The sequence below is a fragment of the Cherax quadricarinatus genome, chromosome 19 (genome assembly GCF_038502225.1).
Source record: "Cherax quadricarinatus isolate ZL_2023a chromosome 19, ASM3850222v1, whole genome shotgun sequence".
NCBI lineage: Eukaryota > Metazoa > Arthropoda > Malacostraca > Decapoda > Parastacidae > Cherax > Cherax quadricarinatus.
In genome coordinates this window covers 3,945,632-3,968,131 of record NC_091310.1, presented here as the reverse complement: position 1 = coordinate 3,968,131, position 22,500 = coordinate 3,945,632, and the positions used below count along the sequence as shown (strand labels likewise).

The window sequence follows — 22,500 nt, the reverse complement described above, 5'->3', positions numbered from 1 at the left end:
TGCATTGATGTATACCCACGTTTGCATATTGTTAAGCATTTCAAAATGTTTTTCGAACCTCACTGCATGTGGCAGGATTTGATGAAATAACTTATCACTGGCCTGGTGTTCCAGTTTATGGGAGTGGCCATCTAGCTTCGGCTAGTGGCACACATTTATCTGCGATCTGGCTGAGTGGCCTAAGTAGTACGTACTGTACTGTGATACAGATTGTGTATGTTTGAATCTTGCTGTGGACTGAGAGATAATTATATATATATATATATATATATATATATATATATATATATATATATATATATATATATATATATATATATATATATATATATATATATATATATATATATATATATATATATATATATATATATATATATATATATATATATATATATATATATATATATATATATATATATTACGAGAAGAAAATATTCAAACAGTTCCTGGGAGAACCTTGAGTATTCCGTGAATTACGTTCATTCGCTTCTCTGAGGATGAGGGTCCCCAGTCCAGTTTTAGAGATAGTACGTCCCTGTAATGTGAAAAAAATATACATATATGAAAAACAGGAAGCTAGGCTCTCTTGTTTTTCTTTTTAAGTCAGCCTGCCTCCGTGGGAGACGGCCTGTTCGTTGAAAAAAAGCCAAAACAACGACAGGATGAGTTGAGTGATATCTCTAGGCCTTTAGTGTTAAAATCAATACATCTTCAGGAGCTTGCAATAATGAGAAAATGAGTAGGAAGTCCAGGTAGATCCGTTCAGGGGAACGACTCTAATTAAAATGAGATGACATTAAGCAGACCAATGTCAGGTGCGAGAAAAATGAATTCACAGTACATAAAAACCCATCAGCACTGAATATTTAGTAATGACGTAGCTACCACAACATTATTAACAAGTCAATTATCACAAACATGCAGTCAGATTCCATATCGTATCATCCTAAATGATTACTTTTCTTATCTCAAAAGTTTCTGGCATCTGTTAGTAGGAAAATTCCTTTCATCACATAAAAAAAATGGTCTACAAGAAGCGGCAAGAAGGAAATGATCCTACATAAAGCGGCTGACCCACCTGACCATTAGCTGCACGCAGGTTTATCTGTAAGGATAGACGGAAACAGCAAAGTTTTGTATTCCTCAATTCATCAGTGTAAAACTACGTTTTCCATTTGCTGCTTCCTCTAGACTCATTTTTTATGCCACATCAGGAGGAAAAGATCAGTCAGGGAACAGGAAATCAAGCTTAAGAAGGAAGGCAAAGAGCTCACAAGGAATAATGACCAGGTAAGTATGTAAAGATCCCGAAACGAGATATAGGGATGTATTCTCAGAGGAGACAGAAAGGTTTCTAGCAAAGTGAAGTGGTAGAGTATACAAGAAGTTGCTAGATAAACTGTTCACGGCTGAGGAGGAGGTGAAGAAACTGCTGTATTCGAAAGTGGTTTGTCAAGATAATTTTTCTCCAATTTTCTAGAGAGAGGAGCCAGAGGAACTGTGTGTGCCGCTAGCAATAATCTTCAACAAATCTATCGAAAAAGGGCAATTGGCAGAGATGTGGAAAACAGCAAATGCAGTCTCCGTTTTTAAGAATGGAGACAGACAGGGAGCATTATACTACAGACCAGTGTCATTATTTATTTATTAACACATCGGCCGTTTCCCACCAAGGCAGGGTGGTTCCCCCCCCTAAAAAAAAGCTATCACCATAATTCACTCCATCACTATTTTGCTCGCATACATTACAGTTATAAAACTACAACATTAACACCGGACCTTCAGAGTGCAGGCACTGTACTTCCCATCTCCAGGACTCAAGTCCGGCCTGAAGGTTTCCCTGAATTCCCTCATCAAAATTACCATGCTCACACTCAAACAGCATGTCAAGTCCTAAATATCATATGTCTCCATTTGCTCGTATCTAATACACTCATGCATGCTTGCTGGATGTCCAAACCCCTCGCATACAAAACCCCCTTTACCCCCTCCCTCCAATCTTTCCTAGGCCGACCCCTACCCCGCGTTCCATCCACTACAGATTTATACACTCTCGAAGTCATTCTATTTTATTCTATTTTGTTCTACCCTCTCTACATGACCCAAGCACCTCAACAACCCTTCCTCAGGTCTATGGAAAATAGTTTTGGTAATCATGCACCTCCTTCTAATTTCCAAGTCACGAATTCTCTGCATTATATTCACATCACATTTTGCCCTCACACACGACATCTCCACTGCATCCAGCCTTCTCCTTGTTGCAACATTCACCACCCATGCTGCACACCCATATAAGAGCGTTGGTATAACTATACTCTTATACATTCCCTTCCTTGCTTCCAAAGAGAAAGTTCTTTGTCTCCACAGACTCTTCTATGCATCACTCACCATTTTCCCCTCGTCAGTTCTTTGATTCCCTCATCTTTCATAGACCCATCTGCTGACACATCCACTCCTAAATATCTGAATACATTCACCTCCTCCATACTCTCTCCCTCCAACCTGATATCTAGTCTATCGTTACCTATTTTTTTCGTTATCCTCATCACCTTACTCTTTCCTGTATTGAATTTCAATTTTCTTCTTTTACATACCTTACCAATCTCATCTACCAACTTCTGCAGCTTCTCTTCATATTCTCCCAAAAGCACAGTGTCATCAGCAAAGAGCAACTGTGACAATTCCCATTTTGTGTTAGATTCTCTATCTTTTAACCCCAAACCTCTTGCCAACACCCGAGCATTTACTTCTCTTACAACCCCATCAGTAAATATATTGAACAACCATGGTGACATCACACATCATTGTCTAAGTCTTTCTTTTACTGGGAAATAATCTTCCTCTCTCCTACATACTCTAACCTGAGCCTCACTTTCCTCGTAAAAACTTTTCACTGCTTTCTATAACCTACCTCCTATTCCAAACATTTGCAACATCTGCCATATTGTCCCCCGATCCACCCTGTCATACGCCTTTTCCAAAGCCATAAATGCCACAAAAATCTCTTTACGCTTATCTAGATACTGTTCACCTATATGTTTCACTGTAAACACTTGGCCTACACACCCCCTACCCTTCCTAAAGCCTCCTTGTTCATCTGTTATCCTACTCTCCGTCTTACTCTTATTTCTTTCAATAATAACTCTCACATACACTTTACCAGGTATACTCATTAGACTTATTCCCCTATACTCTTTACACACTCTTTTATCCCCTTTCCTTTTATAAAAGGAACTATGCATGCTCTCCTCCATACATTTATTAAATAAAGGCACAAACCACTCCAAAACTATATCCCCGCCTGCTTTTAACATTTCTGTCTTTATTCCATCAATTCCAGCTACTTTACCCCTTTCATTCTACTCACTGCCTCATGAATTTCCTGCACACTCACAACTCGCTCCTCCTCACTCCTACAAGATGTTATTCCCCCTTGTCCTATACACGAAATCACAGCTTCCCTATCTTTAAACCTCTAACTCTCCATTTAATAACTCTCCTCTTCTATTTTTAACAATTAAATCCATTTGTTCTCTAGGCTTCCTTAACTTGTTAATCTCACTCCAAAACTTTTTCTTATTTTCAACAAAATTTGTTGATAACATCTCACCCACTCTCTCATTTGCTCTCTTTTTACATTGCTTCACCACTCTCTTAACCTCTCTCTTTTTCTCCATATACTCTTCCCTCCTTTCATCACTTCTACTTTGTAAAAACTTCTCATATGCTAACTTTTTCTCCCTTACTACTCTCTTCACATCATCATTCCACCAATCGCTCCTCTTCCCTCCCGCACCCACTTTCCTGTAACCACAAACTTCTGCTGAACACTCTAACACTACATTTTTAAACCTACCCCATAAATCTTCTTCCCTAATGCCTAAACTCTCACTAGCCCATCTATCCTCCTATTGGAGGATAGATGGGCTATATATCTTACCCTAACTGCCTCCTCCTTTAGCTTATAAACCTTCACCTCGCCCTTACCTGCTGCTTCCATTTTCCTAGTATCCCATCCACCTTTTACTATCACTATAGCTACAATTCAAAAGTTATCTGATATATCTGTGGCCCCTCTATAAACATTAACATCTCGAAGTTTATACAACAGCCTTTTATCTATCAATACGTAGTCCAATAAACTAGTGTCCTTACGCCCTACATCATATCTTGAATACTTATATTTCCTCTTTTTCTTGAAATATGTATTATCTATGGCCAAACCCCTTTCTATACAAAGTTCAATCAGAGAGCCCCATTATCATTTAGACCTGGCACCCCAAACTTACCTACCACACCCTCTTTAAATGTGTCACTAATATGTATATTATGTAAAGTCGTAGAGAAAATTATCAGAAAAAGAATGATAAACACCTAGAAAGGACTGGGCTGCTACATGACAACCAGCATGGTTGCAGAGATGGAAAATCCTGTCACAAATCTACCGGAGTTCTATGACAAGGTAACAAAAGGGAAGATTGCATTTGCTTGGACTGTAAGGAAGCTATTGACATAAAACTGCAGAAAAGACTGGTACAAACGTTAGAGATTCAGGCGGGAATAACAGGAAACGCAATGCAATCGATCAGGGAATATCTGACAGGAAAGAAATAATGTATGACGATCCGTGAAGAGGTGTTGGAATAGGTGCATGTGAAGTGTGGAGTTCCACAAAGGTCAGTCCTATGGCTGGTGATATATGTTGTATAAATGAATGACATGACAAAAGAAATAGCGTCAGATGTGTCCCTGTTTGCAGGTGATGTGAAACTGATTAGGAGAATTCAAGAGGAGAACTAGGAAAGGTTTCAAAGTGATTTATACAGATTACAAACCTGGTCCGGCAAATGGATCCTGGTGCGTAAGCTCACCAAGTGCAAAGTCAGGATGCTTAATGAGGTACAAAGAAGACCACAAACGGAGTACACGCTCGGGGAGTCAAAGGCTCCAAATATCACTCAAGGAGAAGGATCATGAGCACATCTAATATGTTACACACATCAGATGTGTGTAACATATTAGAAAACTCAGCGCCAGTATCCACACGAGGTCAAACATGTCTAGAGACTGGAGAAAGTGCAGATGTCTGCAACAAGACTAGTGCTGGAGCTAAGGAGAGGTAAAGGGAACCCTAATGACTCTTGAGGACATGATGGCTGGGGGGAATATGAGAGGAATTGAGAGGGTGAACAAGAGCAGAATATTTCAGAGATGGGATACAGGAACAAGAGAACACAGATGGAAGTTGAAAACACAGATAAGTCACAAAGATGTTAGGAAGTATTTCTTCTGCGTTTGGGATGTCAGGAAGGGGAACAATCTGGAAAGTAAAGTAGCAAAGGTGGGATACATACATATCTATAAAAAGAGGTACGATTGAAGGCTCTAGAAGCAGGGAGTGAACCTAGTAGCGACCAGCGAAGAAGCGGGGCCAGAAGCTCTAACTCAACCCCAGCAACCACATATAAGTGAGCACATATACCTGAGTACATATAGGCGAGTTCACACACACACACACACACACACTAACAGGTCAAGTGTTTATGGACAAGTGCTTTGACAGCTAGTTACTAGTACTACTACTATTATTACTAGAACTACTACTACTACTACTACTACTACTACTACTACTGATACTACTACACACACACACAGACACACAGACACACACACACACACACACACACACACACACACACAGACACACACACACACACACAGACACACACACACACACACACACACACACACACACACACACACACACACACACTTGCTTAATCTTCGCTCTCCAGCAGGAAATTTTCGATACATATGTTAGACTTATAAATCTTGCTATATCACCTGTCTTCACTACATTCTTTCCCCTGTAAATAAAGTCAGTTAAAAAACCAAGTTTTCCTATTAAAATATCATTGAAGACTTCCTCTCCTCTGTTACCTACACCTTAGTGACCCCATAAACAACATACCATCCCCACCCTCAGGTCTAACACCCTGGAGAGTGTGTATTCTGTGGAGGGGGCGGTGGGTGGGCCTCTACGTCCACCCACAGGGTTCTCAGACTCCCGTGAGTTTTCTGAGGCTGAGTGTGACCGTGATCGTCGAGACGTTATCCTTCGAGGACAAAAAAGCAAAGGACAACAGGCAAGGTAGGAAACAATTATAATTTCCAGAGGGTTTAGCATCCTGAAACAAAAGCTGATTTAGGTTGACTTATTTGTAGTTTTGAAGGTATTTCTTGAACCAAGAGGCCAATAAAGTTAACAAATAGTTATCAGGAAGAACCAGAGAGAGAGAGAAAACATATTCGCACAGCTAAACACTCTTACATCAAACACGAAATTTTAATTTAATGAATTAGACACGTGCAAGAAAGTAGCATCACTCCTAGGCTGAGGGACTGATTACCTCGCCTTCTACTGTCTTCTATTTACAATTCTACAGTCTTCCCTTTCTGTCCAGTTATTGTACAAATAGTCACTGGTTGGCGAAATGCTTACGAAATAAAGATATGACTCACGAAATTGTAATGACATGATTGCAAACAAACCATACCACGGGCGGGATTTGAACCCGCGGTCAGAGTCTCAAAACTAACCTTCCTATGGTGTAGAAATATACCTAGTTGGATGAATCTTATTGTGGCTAGCTGGTCCAGTGGCTAACGCGACGGTCTGGAGTTTTGAGACTCTCTGACCGCGGGTTCAAATCCCGCCCATGGTATGGTTTGAAATAAAGATACCAGATGTTGCCCGTGTGTCTAACACATTAACTTCTCGGTATAAATACCACTGATATCTAACGAAAACTTTTTTTACAAAACTGTCATTTAAATTCAACAGTGTTAATATTAGTCCTTTCAAGGAACACTTCACTGCTTCAAAATTTACTTGTACTTTTTCAATGTTATTGATGAGAATCTTCTGCCTTCCTTCTACATTGTTACTGAACATTATCTTCCACTGTATTGTTCAACAGTATCGTCTATTTTGTTGTTGAACAGCACTGTTGTTTGACGGTATCTTCCTCAGTATTGTTGAACAAAATCTAGGTGAACATTGTGCTGCTGTACTTAGACGGGTTAGGACCTCAACAGGTCACTCTGCCTCTTTTTCGGGCAATCCTAGGATAATTGCACATGTGCACCGATACCTAAATGATATTACTACACTGATGTTATATCACTCAGGGCGCAGTCTGTGATGGCAGTGCACCACCTAGAGTACCTGTAACTTTACGATACCTGTACGCAGTAGTAACTGGGTGGGTTATACATTATGTCGACGGTCACGCCAGACCTAACATGTTATATATAGACGTTCACGACGGACTTAACAGGATGTTATATACTATATCGACGTTCACGACGGACTTAACAGGATGTTATGTACTATATCGACGTTCACGACGGGCGTATGATGTTCATTTTGCAGACTGTGGTGGACCGTCACCAGAACATCACGAGACACCCCTGGCATAATGAGCAGTTCTGCACTTTTATATAACATTGTTGTTCACGACTGTCCACAATATACTCCACTAAGTAGCAATTGAGATTTCACAGCCAGTAATTTGAGTAATATACATCATTCCTATTATGTTTCAAGAGAGATGACTCAATTATGTTTCTTTCCATGATGAAACTGTTGGATACAATTATTTAGGCAGCAACCCACCCCGGTGGGTGATTGCAAGAGCTGACAGGGTTAAAAATTGCATTCGATACCTGGCCTCTCCTGATTGAGTACTGGTGTTGAGATAATCTGGTTTCTAAAGGTTCACCTGTCTGTCCAATGCATGAGAGTGCACATGGTGAGCAAAAACGCATGATGCTTTAGACCACTAAATCACACAAACCTTAACAATGGCGCATCCAGCCAGGTTAGATGTTGTACCCGCAATCGAAGGACATACGGTAGTGTGGACGCCTCTGAGCTGATTTCATTCTACTTCCTGTTTGTGTACTAGCTCAATAAGCAGTATATTGTATTATTGTACCCAAGAAATGAGCGATATTGATCAATAACAACACTGAACTAGTGAAAGAGTCGAACCCATGCTGTTTTGGCCCGCCTTATAGTGAGCAAAAATGCATGACTCTTTAGATCACTAGACCACTTGTTTCGTGGGTACAATAATATAATATACTGTTTGTTGAGCTAGTACACAAACAGGGAGTAGAATGAAATCAGCTCAGAGGCGTCCACACCACCGTAGGTCCTTCGATGGTGGGTACAACATCTAGCTTGGCTGGATGCGCCATTGTTAAGGATTGTGTGGTCTAGTGGTCTAAAGCATCATGCATTTTCGCACACAATGAGGTACCACCTGTGGAACTGGACTTTGAACCATCATCCTCAGAGAAAAGAATAAACTTGCTTCGGGAAAAACTCAGGGCTCTCCCCGAAGATATTTGAATATTGTCTTCTCCTACCACCCCGTATATTCCATGTAGATTTTATTTAAAAAAAAATACATTGACAAAGATACAATAGGAAAAAGAACAACAAAGATAACATCTTAGAGCTATGTCTCAAATATTTCGTCCAGCTCCCCGGCAGTGGGCTGCGTGCCCACAATGCTGCAGGCATTTCCCCTCAGGATTGCAACACAGAGTCTCTGAAAGAGGAAGCTGGCCGCCTTGTGGTCCTTGGTTTCTATGATGAGCTTTTTCACCCACCTCTTTGAGAAACTTTAGAGCACACTTGACCCATGCTCCAAGGGTCTCCGACCCTATTGGGATGAAGTTATAGCAAGGGGGAAGCCCATCATATCTGCGGGTCTTCTGGGTCTCCCTGTGGCTGGCAGCTCCACCCCCTTCAGCTATGGAGTATGGCAAGTAGGTCTTTGTTAATGTGGGGGCACAAGTATAGTCCCAGGCAATCTGATTACCATCCTTCCAGGGTAGCATAGTGGCTCCATCAGGATGCTTTTGACTTCAGTCAGACCTCAGTACATAGGGTTCCCTTTGAGATGGACAACGGGCTGCGGCGAAGCTTCTCTTTATGATGTCGTTGACCTCCTCATGTCTAGCATACCTCCCTTCTGATGTGTGACACACAAGACCATGAAGTCCAAATTGATCAACCGTCGCTATGCCGCAAATACACCAATGTTCGGTGAGTATCTGGCGGCTAGGCGAAGAGCAACACCAATCCGAATGGCTTGTGGGTCGAGTCGAGTGCTCAGGGAGGAACTGGGAACAACTAGAAGGAAATCTCCTGAGTGTGGTGCCTTCACTGCCAGGAGACGAGCTTTGTCCTTTCCTGAAGTGTAGGTGAGCATTGTGTTGGCGATTTTTTCCTTGATTGGTTTGTTCCAGTGGGACTGTTTGTGCTCTATGGGAGGAGCTGGTCTACTGGAAGAGTCTGCAAGGATGTCCTACCGCACGGCTGCTTAAATGAACCTTTGGTCTTGAGCTCCTACCACGTCTCTCAAGCTTTCGGGAACAATCTCCTTGACTAAACCACTGGAAGCCAAACAAGAAGACAGAAATGCAGGTAAAGCTACATGCGTTGCTTTGCGCACCCTTATACCTCCCAGTCGCAATGGGAGGGTTGCCTGATTCCATTGCTGATCTTCCAGCAAAACAGAGTGTGCATGTCAGGAAGTAGGTGAGTCTCTGCAGAGTAAGACACCTTGTGAGGAGATACAGAGCATCATGGGCATCAAGATCGCTTATTCTCTCCTCCATTCTCTTCAGGTCATTCAGTTTGTCCTTGAGGACAGTGTCGATGGCCTGATTACTCAGCTGTGATCCCAAGAGTGTGCTGTTGGATGGAGTGGTAACAGAAACTTCAGGAAAGATTGGTCTAACATCCCTGATTATTTCCCGGTTTGCTGTGATGATTTCACACATGGAGGGATTGAGGATGAGTTCCAAGGCTTCTGCCTGTGTCTTCACCAGTTGTAGGTCCTCTAACAGGGACTCTTCAGTACCTGCCAGAGTGTCATCATCCAGGTACCAAATGTTGAACTCGCTGCGTAGGCTGGAAGTTAGTTCTCTTACTGCCAAGCAGATGAGAAGTGGAGCGAGTGGATCACCCTGCTGAACAACCTCTGATGAGGGAATTCCATGTTCGCCAAACCAAAGAATTGAGGGTTTACTTTAGCCAACTGAAATGAAACGAAAAAGACTTGGGAACCGTTCTCGAACGGCCGGCAAGATCACATCTCTTTTCACCATATTAAAGGCATTTCTAAAGTCGAGTTTGACTACGGCCTTATATTCTGGTAGGTCCCTGATGTAGGCCTTTGCCACATGAGCAGCGGCTTCACTGCCTTGAGAGACCCCGAAGCCCAGTTGGTGTGGCTAGAGTAAACTGGCAGCTTCTAGGCAACGAGACGGCGAAGAGTGCTACCAACAGTAATGGGTCTCTTTCCCCCATCCTTCTTCTTCAAAGCACATAGTGAGGCTCCAAAAAAGATAGGTTTAATTTCTTTTGGAATCTGCCCAGCCATGCAGTTGTTGACGAAAGTTGTTAACTCAGAGAGAAGAATTGATGTAGATGTGCCTAGCACTGGAGATCCTCTGGTATTATTGCACCCAGGTCTTTGACATTAGTTTTTCCCTCTAGTGTGTGTTTGGAATTTGTTTTATTCTCCGATGAAGTTTCAATTTCCTCACGTTTTCCGTATCGGAGTAATTGAAATTTCTCGTCATTGAACTTCATATTGTTTTCTGCAGCCCATTTAAAGATTTGGTTGATGTCCGCCTGGAGTTTTGCGGTGTCTTCAATGGAGGACACTGTCATATAAATTCGGGAAGACACTGCGCTGTGATTTATATCTCTGTCTATGTCCGATATGAGTATGAGGAACAAGATGGGAGCAAGTACTGTGCCTTGAGGAACAGAGCTTTTCACCGCAGCCGCCTCAGACTTTACTGTGTTGACTACTACTCTTTGTGTTCTGTTTGTTAGGAAATTATAGATCCATCTACTAACTTTTCCTGTTATTTATTTGTCACGCATTTTGTGCGCTATTAAGCCATGGTCACACTTGTCAAAGGCTTTTGCAAAGTCTGTATATTACATCTGCATTCTGTTTGTCTTCTAGAGCATACAGGACCTTGTCGTAGTGGTCCAGTAGTAGGGACAGACAGGAGCGACCTTCTCTAAACCCATGCTGCCCTGTGTTGTGTAACTGATGCGTATCTAGATGGGTGGTGATCTTGCTTCTTAGAACCCTTTCAAAGATTTTTATATGTGACGTTAGCGCTATCAGTCAGTAGTTCTTTGCTATTGCTTTACTGCCATCTTTGTAGAGTGGGGCTATGTCTGTTGTTTTAGTAACTGTGGGATGGCCCCAGCGTCCATGCTCCCTCTCCGTAGGGTGTTAAGAGTAAGTGATAGGGGTTTCTTGTAGTTCTTGATAAACACGGAGTTCCATGAGTCTAGGCCTGGGGCAGAGTGCGTGGGCATGTCAGTTATCGCTTTTTCGAAGTCATATGGCGTCAGGATAATATCAAATAGGTGTGTGTCTACCAAATTCTGTCTCATAAAAAAAATCATTTAGGTCGTCGACTCTCAGTCTGGTTTGCGGCTCGCTAAAAACCTTGCTCCGTCTCGCTACCACTGATCTGTACCCTTGTACTTCAAAATGCGCCTCATCTGAAAATATAACTTCTCCATTCATCTGTCGTCCATCCCTTATGATCGAGTGCCCACCGCAGCCATTGCTTGTTTATAGCAGCAGTCAATTGTTTCTTAACCTGTTTTCTGGTGGTTCAACCAACTTCAAGGAACCTTCATCAAACAGTTGAAGAATCAACATTGACGCCAGCTGAGGTCAAACTTCTCTGTAGATCTTTGCTGATTTTCTTGAGATGTGGGTCGCATCCCGGGGGACAAGATTAACCTAAGTTTCCAGAAATACTCTGCATATCCAAGGGTTTTCTGTGTAGTATGATTATTATTATAATTATTATTATTATTATTTGTGCGGCTCAGCTCTGTAATAATAATTTAATGATGTCAAATGCTGAATTTAATGAATTAGTGAAAAAAATATATAAAATAAAATACAGTATCGGTAAAAAATTGCCTGAAATTCACTAATTCCGGAGTAAAACATTACCTGTGACGCTCTCACGTCAAGTGCGGTAGTTACTACGATTCGCTTCAGAAATGTCGTAGGAAAATGAGATTTGCACCAAAATATTACCAGATTTAAGGAATATTTTTTTTTCTTAAGCTTAATTCATATTCCATATTCTTCTCTATTTTTTACGTGTATGTCCCACGACATCGAGAACTAAGTCCCCTTGAACTTTTTAATGGATTAAATTGCAGGAAATAAACAAGATGATAAATTAGACACATAGAGCATCTTGTCATTTTGACTTTGTAGACGTTTCGCCATCCAGTAACTTAATCAAAACATTGGCATAATCTAATATAAGTGAAGACGAAGTAATCAGTCCCTCAGTCTATCTAAGGGACTGATTTACCTCGTCTTCTAAAGTATTCTGTATATATTTCCAGTCTTCAGAGTGTGTTCATACATTGTATTGATAAAGTCGCTAGATGGTGAGACGTCTGCAAAGTAATGATACACAGATGTTGAACGTAAGTCTAATTCATCAATTTGTTGATGTTGCATATCACTGATATACAAATAATGAAGAGTTGCAAGCCATCTTGGGCTTCATTAACAACAAGTGAGACAAAAGAAACAACTATGGAGCTGCCAGTTCCAGCAAATTAAAATAGTATTATCGTCGAATAAATTCATCTGTAAAGCTGATAAATAAGCAAGTTGTTTACCATAAATGATGTGATATTGTAATAAAGATTGTGTTAAGGAGTCTTCTTTCTTACAGTTTTGAACCGAGTTCGTTAATAGGGTTCGCTTTATCAATGATAAATGGAAGATCAGTGAGCCATATCACATCCTTGGGATGTGGGAAGCCAGGTTATAATAGATGATTAGTCTAAAATGCCGTGTTAAGTGCGTCAAGCGTTGGTAAGTCTTGCTGCTATGACTGATCTACAGCCACTCATCATTACCATATAATCAAATCGAAACGAATGCTTTCTTAAACAGGAGATACTCTAAATTTTCTGAAAATTGCTTGACACAGTGACAGGTCGGATAGAATTCCTCGGTGAACCGGATGTGGCCCGTGGGCCGTGTTTTACCCACCCTTGTCTTAGCATCGCTTACGTAAAGGATAAATTCACCTCTCAAATGACATTTCAACAGCAGTGGCGCTATGTAGAATTATGAGACAGAAACCGCTTTAACAACGACGAAAAGACAGTAAAGGGAACGGATTAGGTAGAAAATATAACACCAATAAACACAGGAAGGAAATATAGAAAATGCAAATGCAGATGTAGAATCTCAATCTGCAAGTTTGCACCATGCGTGACACGTATAAATCCTTCCCCGTCCTCCCAACATAAACATATTAACTCAAACTTAACCATACCTACCCCAGACACCAACACACACAATCCTTACCCCATCCAGTACTATAATAACCTTCTCAACAACCACCTCTCACAATAACCTCCAACTCTCACTCTACTCCAATGATTCACATCATCCCTCACCTACACCTTCAACTGTGACCTCTTCCAGTGCAAGATCCATCCCCACAATTATAATTCACATTATCTTATGGCCATCGCCGTCTTCTCTACTTTCTTTTACCTCTACATCCACAAGAAGGACCAGAAAACCATGAAACTGTAAACAGGAACACACTAAAAGAAAGGTTCAGAAATACAGATGGAATAACAAACTAAAAGATGAATGGCATAAGCAATTAGAGGCATCTCTAAATATCATGGTACTTACAAAGATATATTTTATCTCACAGGGTTGATAACATATGCGTCTTTCCCAGCTGGATAACAGCTTACGAGAAATGGCATAGGAAATATAGGAAGGGGGAGAAGTAGCACTGCTAATCCGAAACCTGTGGAGTGTTGCGGAGATGAGAGTAATAAGCAACCGAGTATGCTGATAGCAGTGATGTACAGTTACCCATTAAATAACAGAACACCAAGACAATACTATAACAACAATAACATCAGCAACTTGATGACGGACTATCGTAGTGGCTGCAGCTAAAAAAAAATGTGAATGTGCAATGCCAAACAACTGACTTTATCCAAATGAAAGCGCTGTATGGCCCTTGTGGCTTAGCGCTTCTTTTTGATTATAATAATAATAATAATTATCCAAATGAAACCTTGCAACTACACACGGAACAAATATATGTAGTGTTAAGATGGTGGAAATGATATTGGAAACCTTCATCTGTCAACTTGTCAAAGACACAGACAGAGAGAAGTGGATGAACCAGCAAGCCTGGACCTGGTATTCACCCTAAACGAATCAGAAAATAGAATAAGAGAAGTTCGAGAGACCACACTGTTTCCGACTTTCAAAAATCATGTGAAGTAAACACGGAAAAAAAGCAGGACATGGGAATAAAAGGTCGAAATTGGACTTAAAGACAATTAACATCTACGAGACAATACGTTAGTGAAGTTTAGTGGGAAATGATGCTAGAAGGAAATACTACAAATGCAAAAGATCCACTGGGGAAAAACATAGGCTGAGTTGATAGTTCACAGAGAGGTGCGAAGAGGAAAAAAAAAATGGTGAGAGAGCAGAACAGCCAGAAAATGATACATACTAGTAAGAGAGCTGCTCAGTTGTCAAAGTTGCTTTACAGCCGCATCAAAGGAAAACGAAACAGAATCAAATAAGGATGAAGAAGGAAGGAGGAGAGCTCCCCAAAAATGACCACAGAGTTTGCAAGGAGCTCAACTATACGTAGTTTAAAAAAAAATTATTCATACAGGAAATAGTGATATTACCAGAGTCAAAAAGAAAGAATATATCAATGAATCATGTTCCCAGCATAAATAACATAAGAATAGCTGAAAAATTGCCGAGTACGCCAGAAGGCAATGGGACCAGATAATATCTCTCCCTGTGTAGAGAGAACAAAAGTAAATGCGCTATACAATAGAAAAAATCTAGAAGACAAAGCACCCAGGAAAATATGGAGATTACTCGAAAAGTCAGAAACGAATATATACAGATAAGGAGAGAGGCCCAGCGGCAATACGAAAATGACATAGCATCAAAAGCCAAATTTGCCTGGAAGCTGTTGTAAAGCCACATCAGGAGAAAAACAACAGTCAAGGACCAGATAATCTGGTTGATGAAGAAAGGAGCGAAGATCACAACAAACAATATGAAGATTTCAATGTAAAGATTTCATCTTGAGATTTAAGAGAGTATTTTCAGTGGAGAGAGAAAAGACCTCAGGAAGCCAGAGTGGCGGGAAGTGCTGGACACAATACACACAACAGAGGACGAGGTACAGAGTCTGCTAAGTGAACTAGATACCTTCAATGCGGTGGGACTGAATACCATCTCTCCGTGGGTCCTGGAAGAGGGAACAGAGGCCTTGTATACCTGGAGTTTACCTGGAGAGGGTTTCGGAGGTCAACGCCCCCGCGTTCCGGTCTGTGACCAGGCCTTATGGTGGATCAGGGTCTGATCATGCAGGCTGTTATTGTTGGCCGCACGCAACCCGATGAACGTACCACAGCCTGGCTGGTCAGGTACTGACTTGAGGTGCCTGTCCAGCACCTTCTTGAAGGCAGCCAGGGATTTTTCAAGTGAATTTAATCATATATCTCTCCCGCCTGCATTCTAAGGAGTACAGGTTTAGGAACCTCAAGTGTTCCTAATAATTGATGTGTTTCATCTCCGTTATGCGCGCCGTGAAGGTTCTCTGTACATTTTCTAGGCCAGCAATTTCACCTGCCTTGAAAAGTGCTGTTAGTGTGCAGCAATATTCCAGCCTAGATAGAATAATCGACCTGAAGAGTGTCATCATGGGCTTGGCATCTCTAGTTTTGAAGGTTCTCATTATCCATCCTGGTCTTAGAAGGTGAGGTCCTCTCACATGAACACTTCTAGGTCTTTTACATTAGTTTTTCGATATAGTTTTAATTTCCTCACGTTTTCCATAAAAACAAACTTCAACACATCTATCAAAACAGGGCAACGACTACCTGAGGTGTGAACGACAACAAATGTAGTCCCAATATTTAAAAAAAAGGAGACAGACACGCAGTATTAAAATACAGACAAGGGTCACTGACATGTATAGTATGCACAGTTATGGATAAGATTACCAGGAGAAGAATGTTGGAGCACCTGGAAAGGAATGAGATTATGCACAACCAGCACGGTTGTCCAAACCTGTGTCACAAACCTACTGACGTTTTACAACAAAGTGATAGTAATAAGACAAGAGAGAGAGAGAAGGGTGGATAGACTGCATTTTCTTGGACTGTAAAATGGCATTAGATACAGTTCCACACAAGAGATTCGTACAAAAGCTACAGGAGCAAACAGAGTCATGAAGATTAGGGAAGGTCAAAGAAGTCCGTACACAGAGTATAGGTTAGGGGAGTGAAAAATTGCAAACCTCACGCACGGAAAAGAATCTTGGCGTGAGTTTAATACTGAGCACATCTCCTTGGTGCCTGAGGCAAACATAAGAATAGCATTTCGATACATTAATAAGGAAACGTACATTGTGTGCATCAGGACCATATTTTAGTATGCAGGACCAGCATAGAACGAACATTTAGTCAAATACGTCACGAAATTATACAAAGTGCAAAAGTTTGCATCAAGACTAGTCCTCGGGTATGTTCTACAAGGAGAGGCTGTGGAAAATCAACAGGACGACATAAGAAGACAGGAGGGATAAGGGGGACATATGTGGAGAGGGTTTCAGGGGTCAACTCCCCCTCGGCCGGATCTGTACCAAGGCCTTGCAGTGGATCAGGATCTGATCAACCAGGCTGTTACTGCTGTCTCACTCAAACCGACGTACGAACCAGAGACTGGCTGATCAAGTACATATTTACTTTAGGTGCCTGTCCAGTTCTTTCTTGAAGACAGCCAGGGATGTATTGGTAATTTCTCTTTTGTATGCTTGGAGGCAGTTGAGCAGTCTTGGGCCCCTGACACTTATTGTCTTGTCTCTTAACATAATCGTGACACCTCTACTTTTCATTGGGGGAAGGGATATTGCATCTCCTGTCGAGTCTTTTACTTTCATAAAGAGTGATTTTCAATGTCAAACTTCATACTAATCCCTCTGGGGTTGTCCAAGTGTGTATTTTCATGCATTTTTCCAGCCTGTTTTCAGGAGAACACAAATCAAGGGACTTCAACTGTTCCAAGTAATTTACGTGCTTTATCGTACTTATGTGTGCTGTGAAGGTTCTTTGTACATTCTCCTGGTCAGCAAATTTACCTGCCTTAAAGGGGGCAGTTAGTGTACAGCAGTATTCCAGCATAGAGAGAACAATTGATTTGAAGAGAATTATCATGGGCTTGGTATCACTAGTTTTAAAGGTTCTCATTATACATCCTATCATTTTCCTAGCAGATGTGATAGATACATTGCTGTGTTCTTTGAAAGTGAGATCGTCTGACATTATCACTCCCAGATTGACAGCATCATTGCAATAACAGGTGAGAAGCTAACAGTTAACAAATTTTCACAGAAATGTGGGTATTCGAGGGAACAAAATCGCCCAGTCAAGTTGACAATGCAGACAAATTGGTATGGACTAGTATCCTACAGCAGAAACCATTGTTAAAGGGCTCCCGAGAATATCATCGAATGTACCTTGACCATGACAGAACAAGAAAAGAATAGGAGCAACTGATAGTAAGGGTAAGAAGACACCAGTGAAAGATAAGAGAGACTGAGCAGGCATCGACAGACAGGAAAGCTCAACCTCGGGGAGACCACTAAACTCAAATGCACAGCCCCAATCCCCCTCAGAACTAATTCCACTATCACAACAGCATTCCATAATATCCCTCCCTGCCTTCTATACCCCCCAGTCTGCACGAATACAGTAATGGAAAGGAAGCTAAAAGTGTGGTACACCAATGCAGATGGAATAATTTATAAGAGTGAGGAGTGGCACGAATGAATCATTGAGGCATCCCCAGACATGGAGACAAAGCTCACGGGGATGGTAACATATGCAATCTTTCCAGCTGGGTATCAGACCTGAGGAAAGACAGAGGGAGGAGGAGGAGTTGCACTCCTCAGCAAAAACCAGTGGAGTTTTGAGGAGATGGGAAGAATGAACAGAAGGGAAGGAGATGACTTCATAGTAGGAACACTTCAGACCGGGGTCAAAGGGTGATGATAGCATATATGTGCAACCCACCACTGAACAAGAGACTAAAACAAACGTACGATAAGAGAAATAGAGCGAAGGTGAATACAATAGCCGAGATGGCCAGAATTGCCAACAGAGAATATATCTCCGTGGGTCCTTAGAGAGGGAGCAGAGATGCTGTGTGTGCCACTAACAAAGATCTTCAACACATCCTTTGAAACTGAGTAACTCCCTGAGGTATGGAAGATGGCAATATGTACTCCCAATTTTTAAAAAAAGGAGACAGACACAAGGCATTAAACTACAGACCTGTGTCACTAACGCGTATAGTATGCAAAGTCATGGAGAATATCATCAGGAAAGTGATGGAACACCTGGAAAGAAACAAGTGTATAATCGACAACTAGCACGGTTTCTTGGAAGGAAAATTCTGTCACAAACCTACTGGAGTTTTATGACAAGGTTACAGAAGTAAGACAAGAGAAGGGTGGATAGACTGCATTTTCTTGGACTGCAAGAAGGCCTTCGACACAGTTTCTCACAAGAGGTTACTGCAAAAGCTAGAGGATGAAGCATACATAACAGGAAAGGCACTGCAGTGGATCAGAGAATACCTGACAGGGAGGCAACAACGAGTCATGGTACGTGACGAGCTGTCAGAGTGGGCATCTGTGACAGGCGGGGTTCCACAGGGGTCAGTTCTAGAAACAGTGCTATTTTTGGTATATGTGAATGACATGACGGAAGGGATGGACTCAGAAGTGTCAATGTTTGCAGATGATGTGAAGTTAATGAGGAGAATTAAATCGGATGAGGGTCAGGCAGGACTACAGAGACCTGGACAGGCTACAAGCCTGGTCCAGCAACTGGCTCCTTGAATTTAACCCTGCCAAATGCAAAGTCATGAAGATTGGGGAAGGGCAAAGATAAACGCAGACAGAGTACAGGCTAGGTGGCCTAAGACTGTAAACTTCACTCAAGGAAGAGGATCTCGGAGCGAGTATAATACCGAGCACATCATCCTGAGGCGCACATCATCCAGATAAGTACTGCAGCATATCGGCGCCTGGCAAACCTGAGAATAGCGTTCCGATACCTCAGTTCAAGACTCTGTTCACTGTGTACGTCATGACCATGTTGGAGTATGCAGCACCAGTTTGGAACCCACACCTGGTCTAGCACGTCAAGAAATTAGAGAAAGTGCTAAGGTTTGCAATAAGACTAGTTCCAGAGCTAAGGGGAATGTGCTACGAAGAAAGGTTATGAGAAATCGGCCTGACGACATTGAAGCACAGGAGGCTTAGAGGAGACATGATAACGACATACAAAATACTTCGAGGAATAGATAAAGTGGACAGAGACAAGATGTTCCTGAGACGGGACACAGAAACAAGGGGTCACAATTGGAAATTGAAGACTCCGATGAATCAAAGGAACGTTGAGAAGTATTTCTTCACTCAGAGTTGACAAGAAGTGGAATAGCCTAGAAAGTGAAGGGAGGAATCATACATAGCTTTAAGACAAGGTTTGATAAAGCTCCTGGAGCAGGGAGAGAGAGGACCTAGTAGCAATCAATGAAGAGGCGGGGCCAGGAGCTATGACTCGACCTCTATAACCACAAACAAGTGAGTACTAGCAAGTGAGTACTAACAAGTGAGTACTAACAGGTGAGTACACACATACGAAAAACTAACCAATTCATCAGGTTCTCAGAGACGGTCCAACTCTCGATAAAAATGCAAGAAAACATAAATGAAAAAACGCTAAAATACTTGAGTTTCTGCTGACTTAATGAAAATTTAACGTTATGTTATGTCATTTGATTTCCATCTCGAACTTAAAAAAAAATCATCGTTTTGTAAAATCAACAATGTACTCCATTTCTACCATACTTCTTGTATTGTAAAGTCTGTGAACCTGGAATGTTTGAACCTATCATTTATTCGCCGGCTAAACCTGCCACTAACCTGTCCCTTCCCTTATGATTCTTCACGCTGTGACATGTTTACGGTACCTACCTTACTGCTGCACAGCCGTCACCTGAGTACATTACTGCTGCACAGCCGTCACCTGAGTACCTTACTGCTGCACAGCCGTCACCTGAGTACCTTACTGCTGCACAGCCGTCACCTGAGTACCTTACTGCTGCACAGCCGTCACCTGAGTACCTTACTGCTGCACAGCCGTCACCTGAGTACCTTACTGCTGCACAGCCGTCACCTGAGTACCTTACTGCTGCACAGCCGTCACCTGAGTACCTTACTGCTGCACAGCCGTCACCTGAGTACCTTACTGCTGCACAGCCGTCACCTGAGTATTACAAGTTTATGATACAGTTGAAGGAACTTTCACATAAATAAACCATTAAGAAATACGATATAAGTGAGGGTCATACAACACCTGGAGAATGGAACAGGAGGAAGGAGTTAAAGAAGAATTGAGGAAGTTGAAGGTAGTTTCCGTTATTTGGAGAACAAGAGTCAGCGCTCAGCATCCACTTTGTTGGGAAGAAATAGATTTTGGATCTTACGAGAACAGAGAAATTTACTTATGCTGATTCCTACATATAAATTAGGTAAATTAGGTCATTTTATTTGAGGTCAATGTTTACCTTATCTGCTCGGATATTTATTATATAAATGCTACAACACTGGCTAGGTTGTGCAATGGAGGCAATTATATTTTGGGCCTATAGGGAAAAAAGCTGTTTTTTATGAGTGTGGGGGAAAGGGAGGCAGAAAAAAAACAATTTAGCCGAATCTAGCGTAACCTGGAACATTTCTCAAAATCCAGGTTGGGTTACTTAATGTGCCATGGGCCTAAGATATTAACTCTACTGCACAACCCATATTTAAGCTGAATCCGAATACCTATCTAATATATAACCCATATTTTATGTTAACTGGTTCGAGGACAGATGAGAGTGCTATGTTAGCTTTTCTGCAAAACAATTAATATATTGAAAATCTCAGTCACTTTTTCACAATTTTCCATGTTGAGAAGACGAGGTTGTATCAGATTTCCTCACAGTTGTGGTAATACCGTCGGAAACACTGTTGTTCTCAGGAGTGTTCAGGGAGTGGCAAGCGTCGGCAATCATTCACTGTACGTGGATCAGATGATCACCTGTTTCCTGTATAATTATACACTAATACTGTAAGTGGTATGTTGATTCCCACACAGTAGCTTTTTGCATTGTTCTGATTTTCGTAAGATGCTACGAGCCTTTTGAAGACGTCGAATGTGCCTAGAAGCCTCACTAATAGCCGTCACTTACACAATAGAACGTAACACTGGAAACCACAAAATTTCTAATGCATTAGCATACATGATACTTAAGCAGACAAAACACCACCTACCCAACAACGCAGGAGTCACATGATCTCATCGTCTACCCATCTTCATCCCAACATAACATTCTTCAGATCACCATGCGTCACTCACACCTCACTTCAGGTCACCATGCGTCACTCACACCTCACTTCAGGTCACCATGTGTCACTCACACCTCACTTCAGGTCACCATGCATCACTCGCACCTCGCTTCAGGTCACCGTGCTTCACTCACACCTCACTCTCCGCCTATATATAATGTCTTTCTACCTCTGTATGTTAGAAGTTATTAAGGTCCCAGAACAGAAACGTTTTCTAATATGTCATAGTGTTTGCTTACGTGTCTTCCTAAACGTCCCAGTTTCTGTGTTTCCAAACTCTATTATATCATAATCTACCAGTTTCTCTGTTCTAGAACTCTAATACCTCGTGACCTACCAATTTCTGTGTTCCAGAACTCTAATACCTCATGACCTCCCAGTTTCTGTGTTCCTGAGCTCCAGTACTCATGACCTACCAGTTTCTCCCACATATACTTCTTGTCACATCCTCCACATGGTATAATTTAGAATACTCTTACGCTGGTTCTCTTTCGTGGTTCTGGGACAAGTTCTTGACTGACTGAAGATAAAGTGTTAGGGGATTTACCACAGATTAATTTTTAATTTTGTGGGTAAACTGTTGAACCATTTACAAAAGTTCTGTTTTAGTTATATTCGACAAGCTAAAATCTTAAGCTTGGGTAGAATATCAGCTGTTTCTGACAAGTCCTTGACCACCTCACCCACATCATCATAAACGGTCAGGTGTTGTAAGTTGACCAACAAGTGTAATGTCGCCCTTATATTCCTTCTGTTGCTCTTTTAATTTTACACTTTCTTGATAATGTGAGAAATTACGAAAACACTTGAATGTTCAGTATTTTCACAGTGGTTGTTCTTCTTCATGTATGCATATATATTGATGAA

The 22,500-nt window shown here is 41.5% G+C and overlaps 1 protein-coding gene across 1 annotated transcript in view; it reads left to right on the top strand.

Moving 5' to 3' along the window:
* LOC128688200 (cell adhesion molecule Dscam1) overlaps positions 1-22,500 on the top strand; it is an 876,413-nt gene that overhangs the window by 826,767 nt on the left and 27,146 nt on the right. Inside the window, exon 32 of the mRNA XM_070086854.1 lies at positions 5,990-6,154. Within this exon, the coding sequence (XP_069942955.1) occupies positions 5,990-6,154 (165 nt within the window). The remainder of the gene's footprint in view (positions 1-5,989; positions 6,155-22,500) is intronic.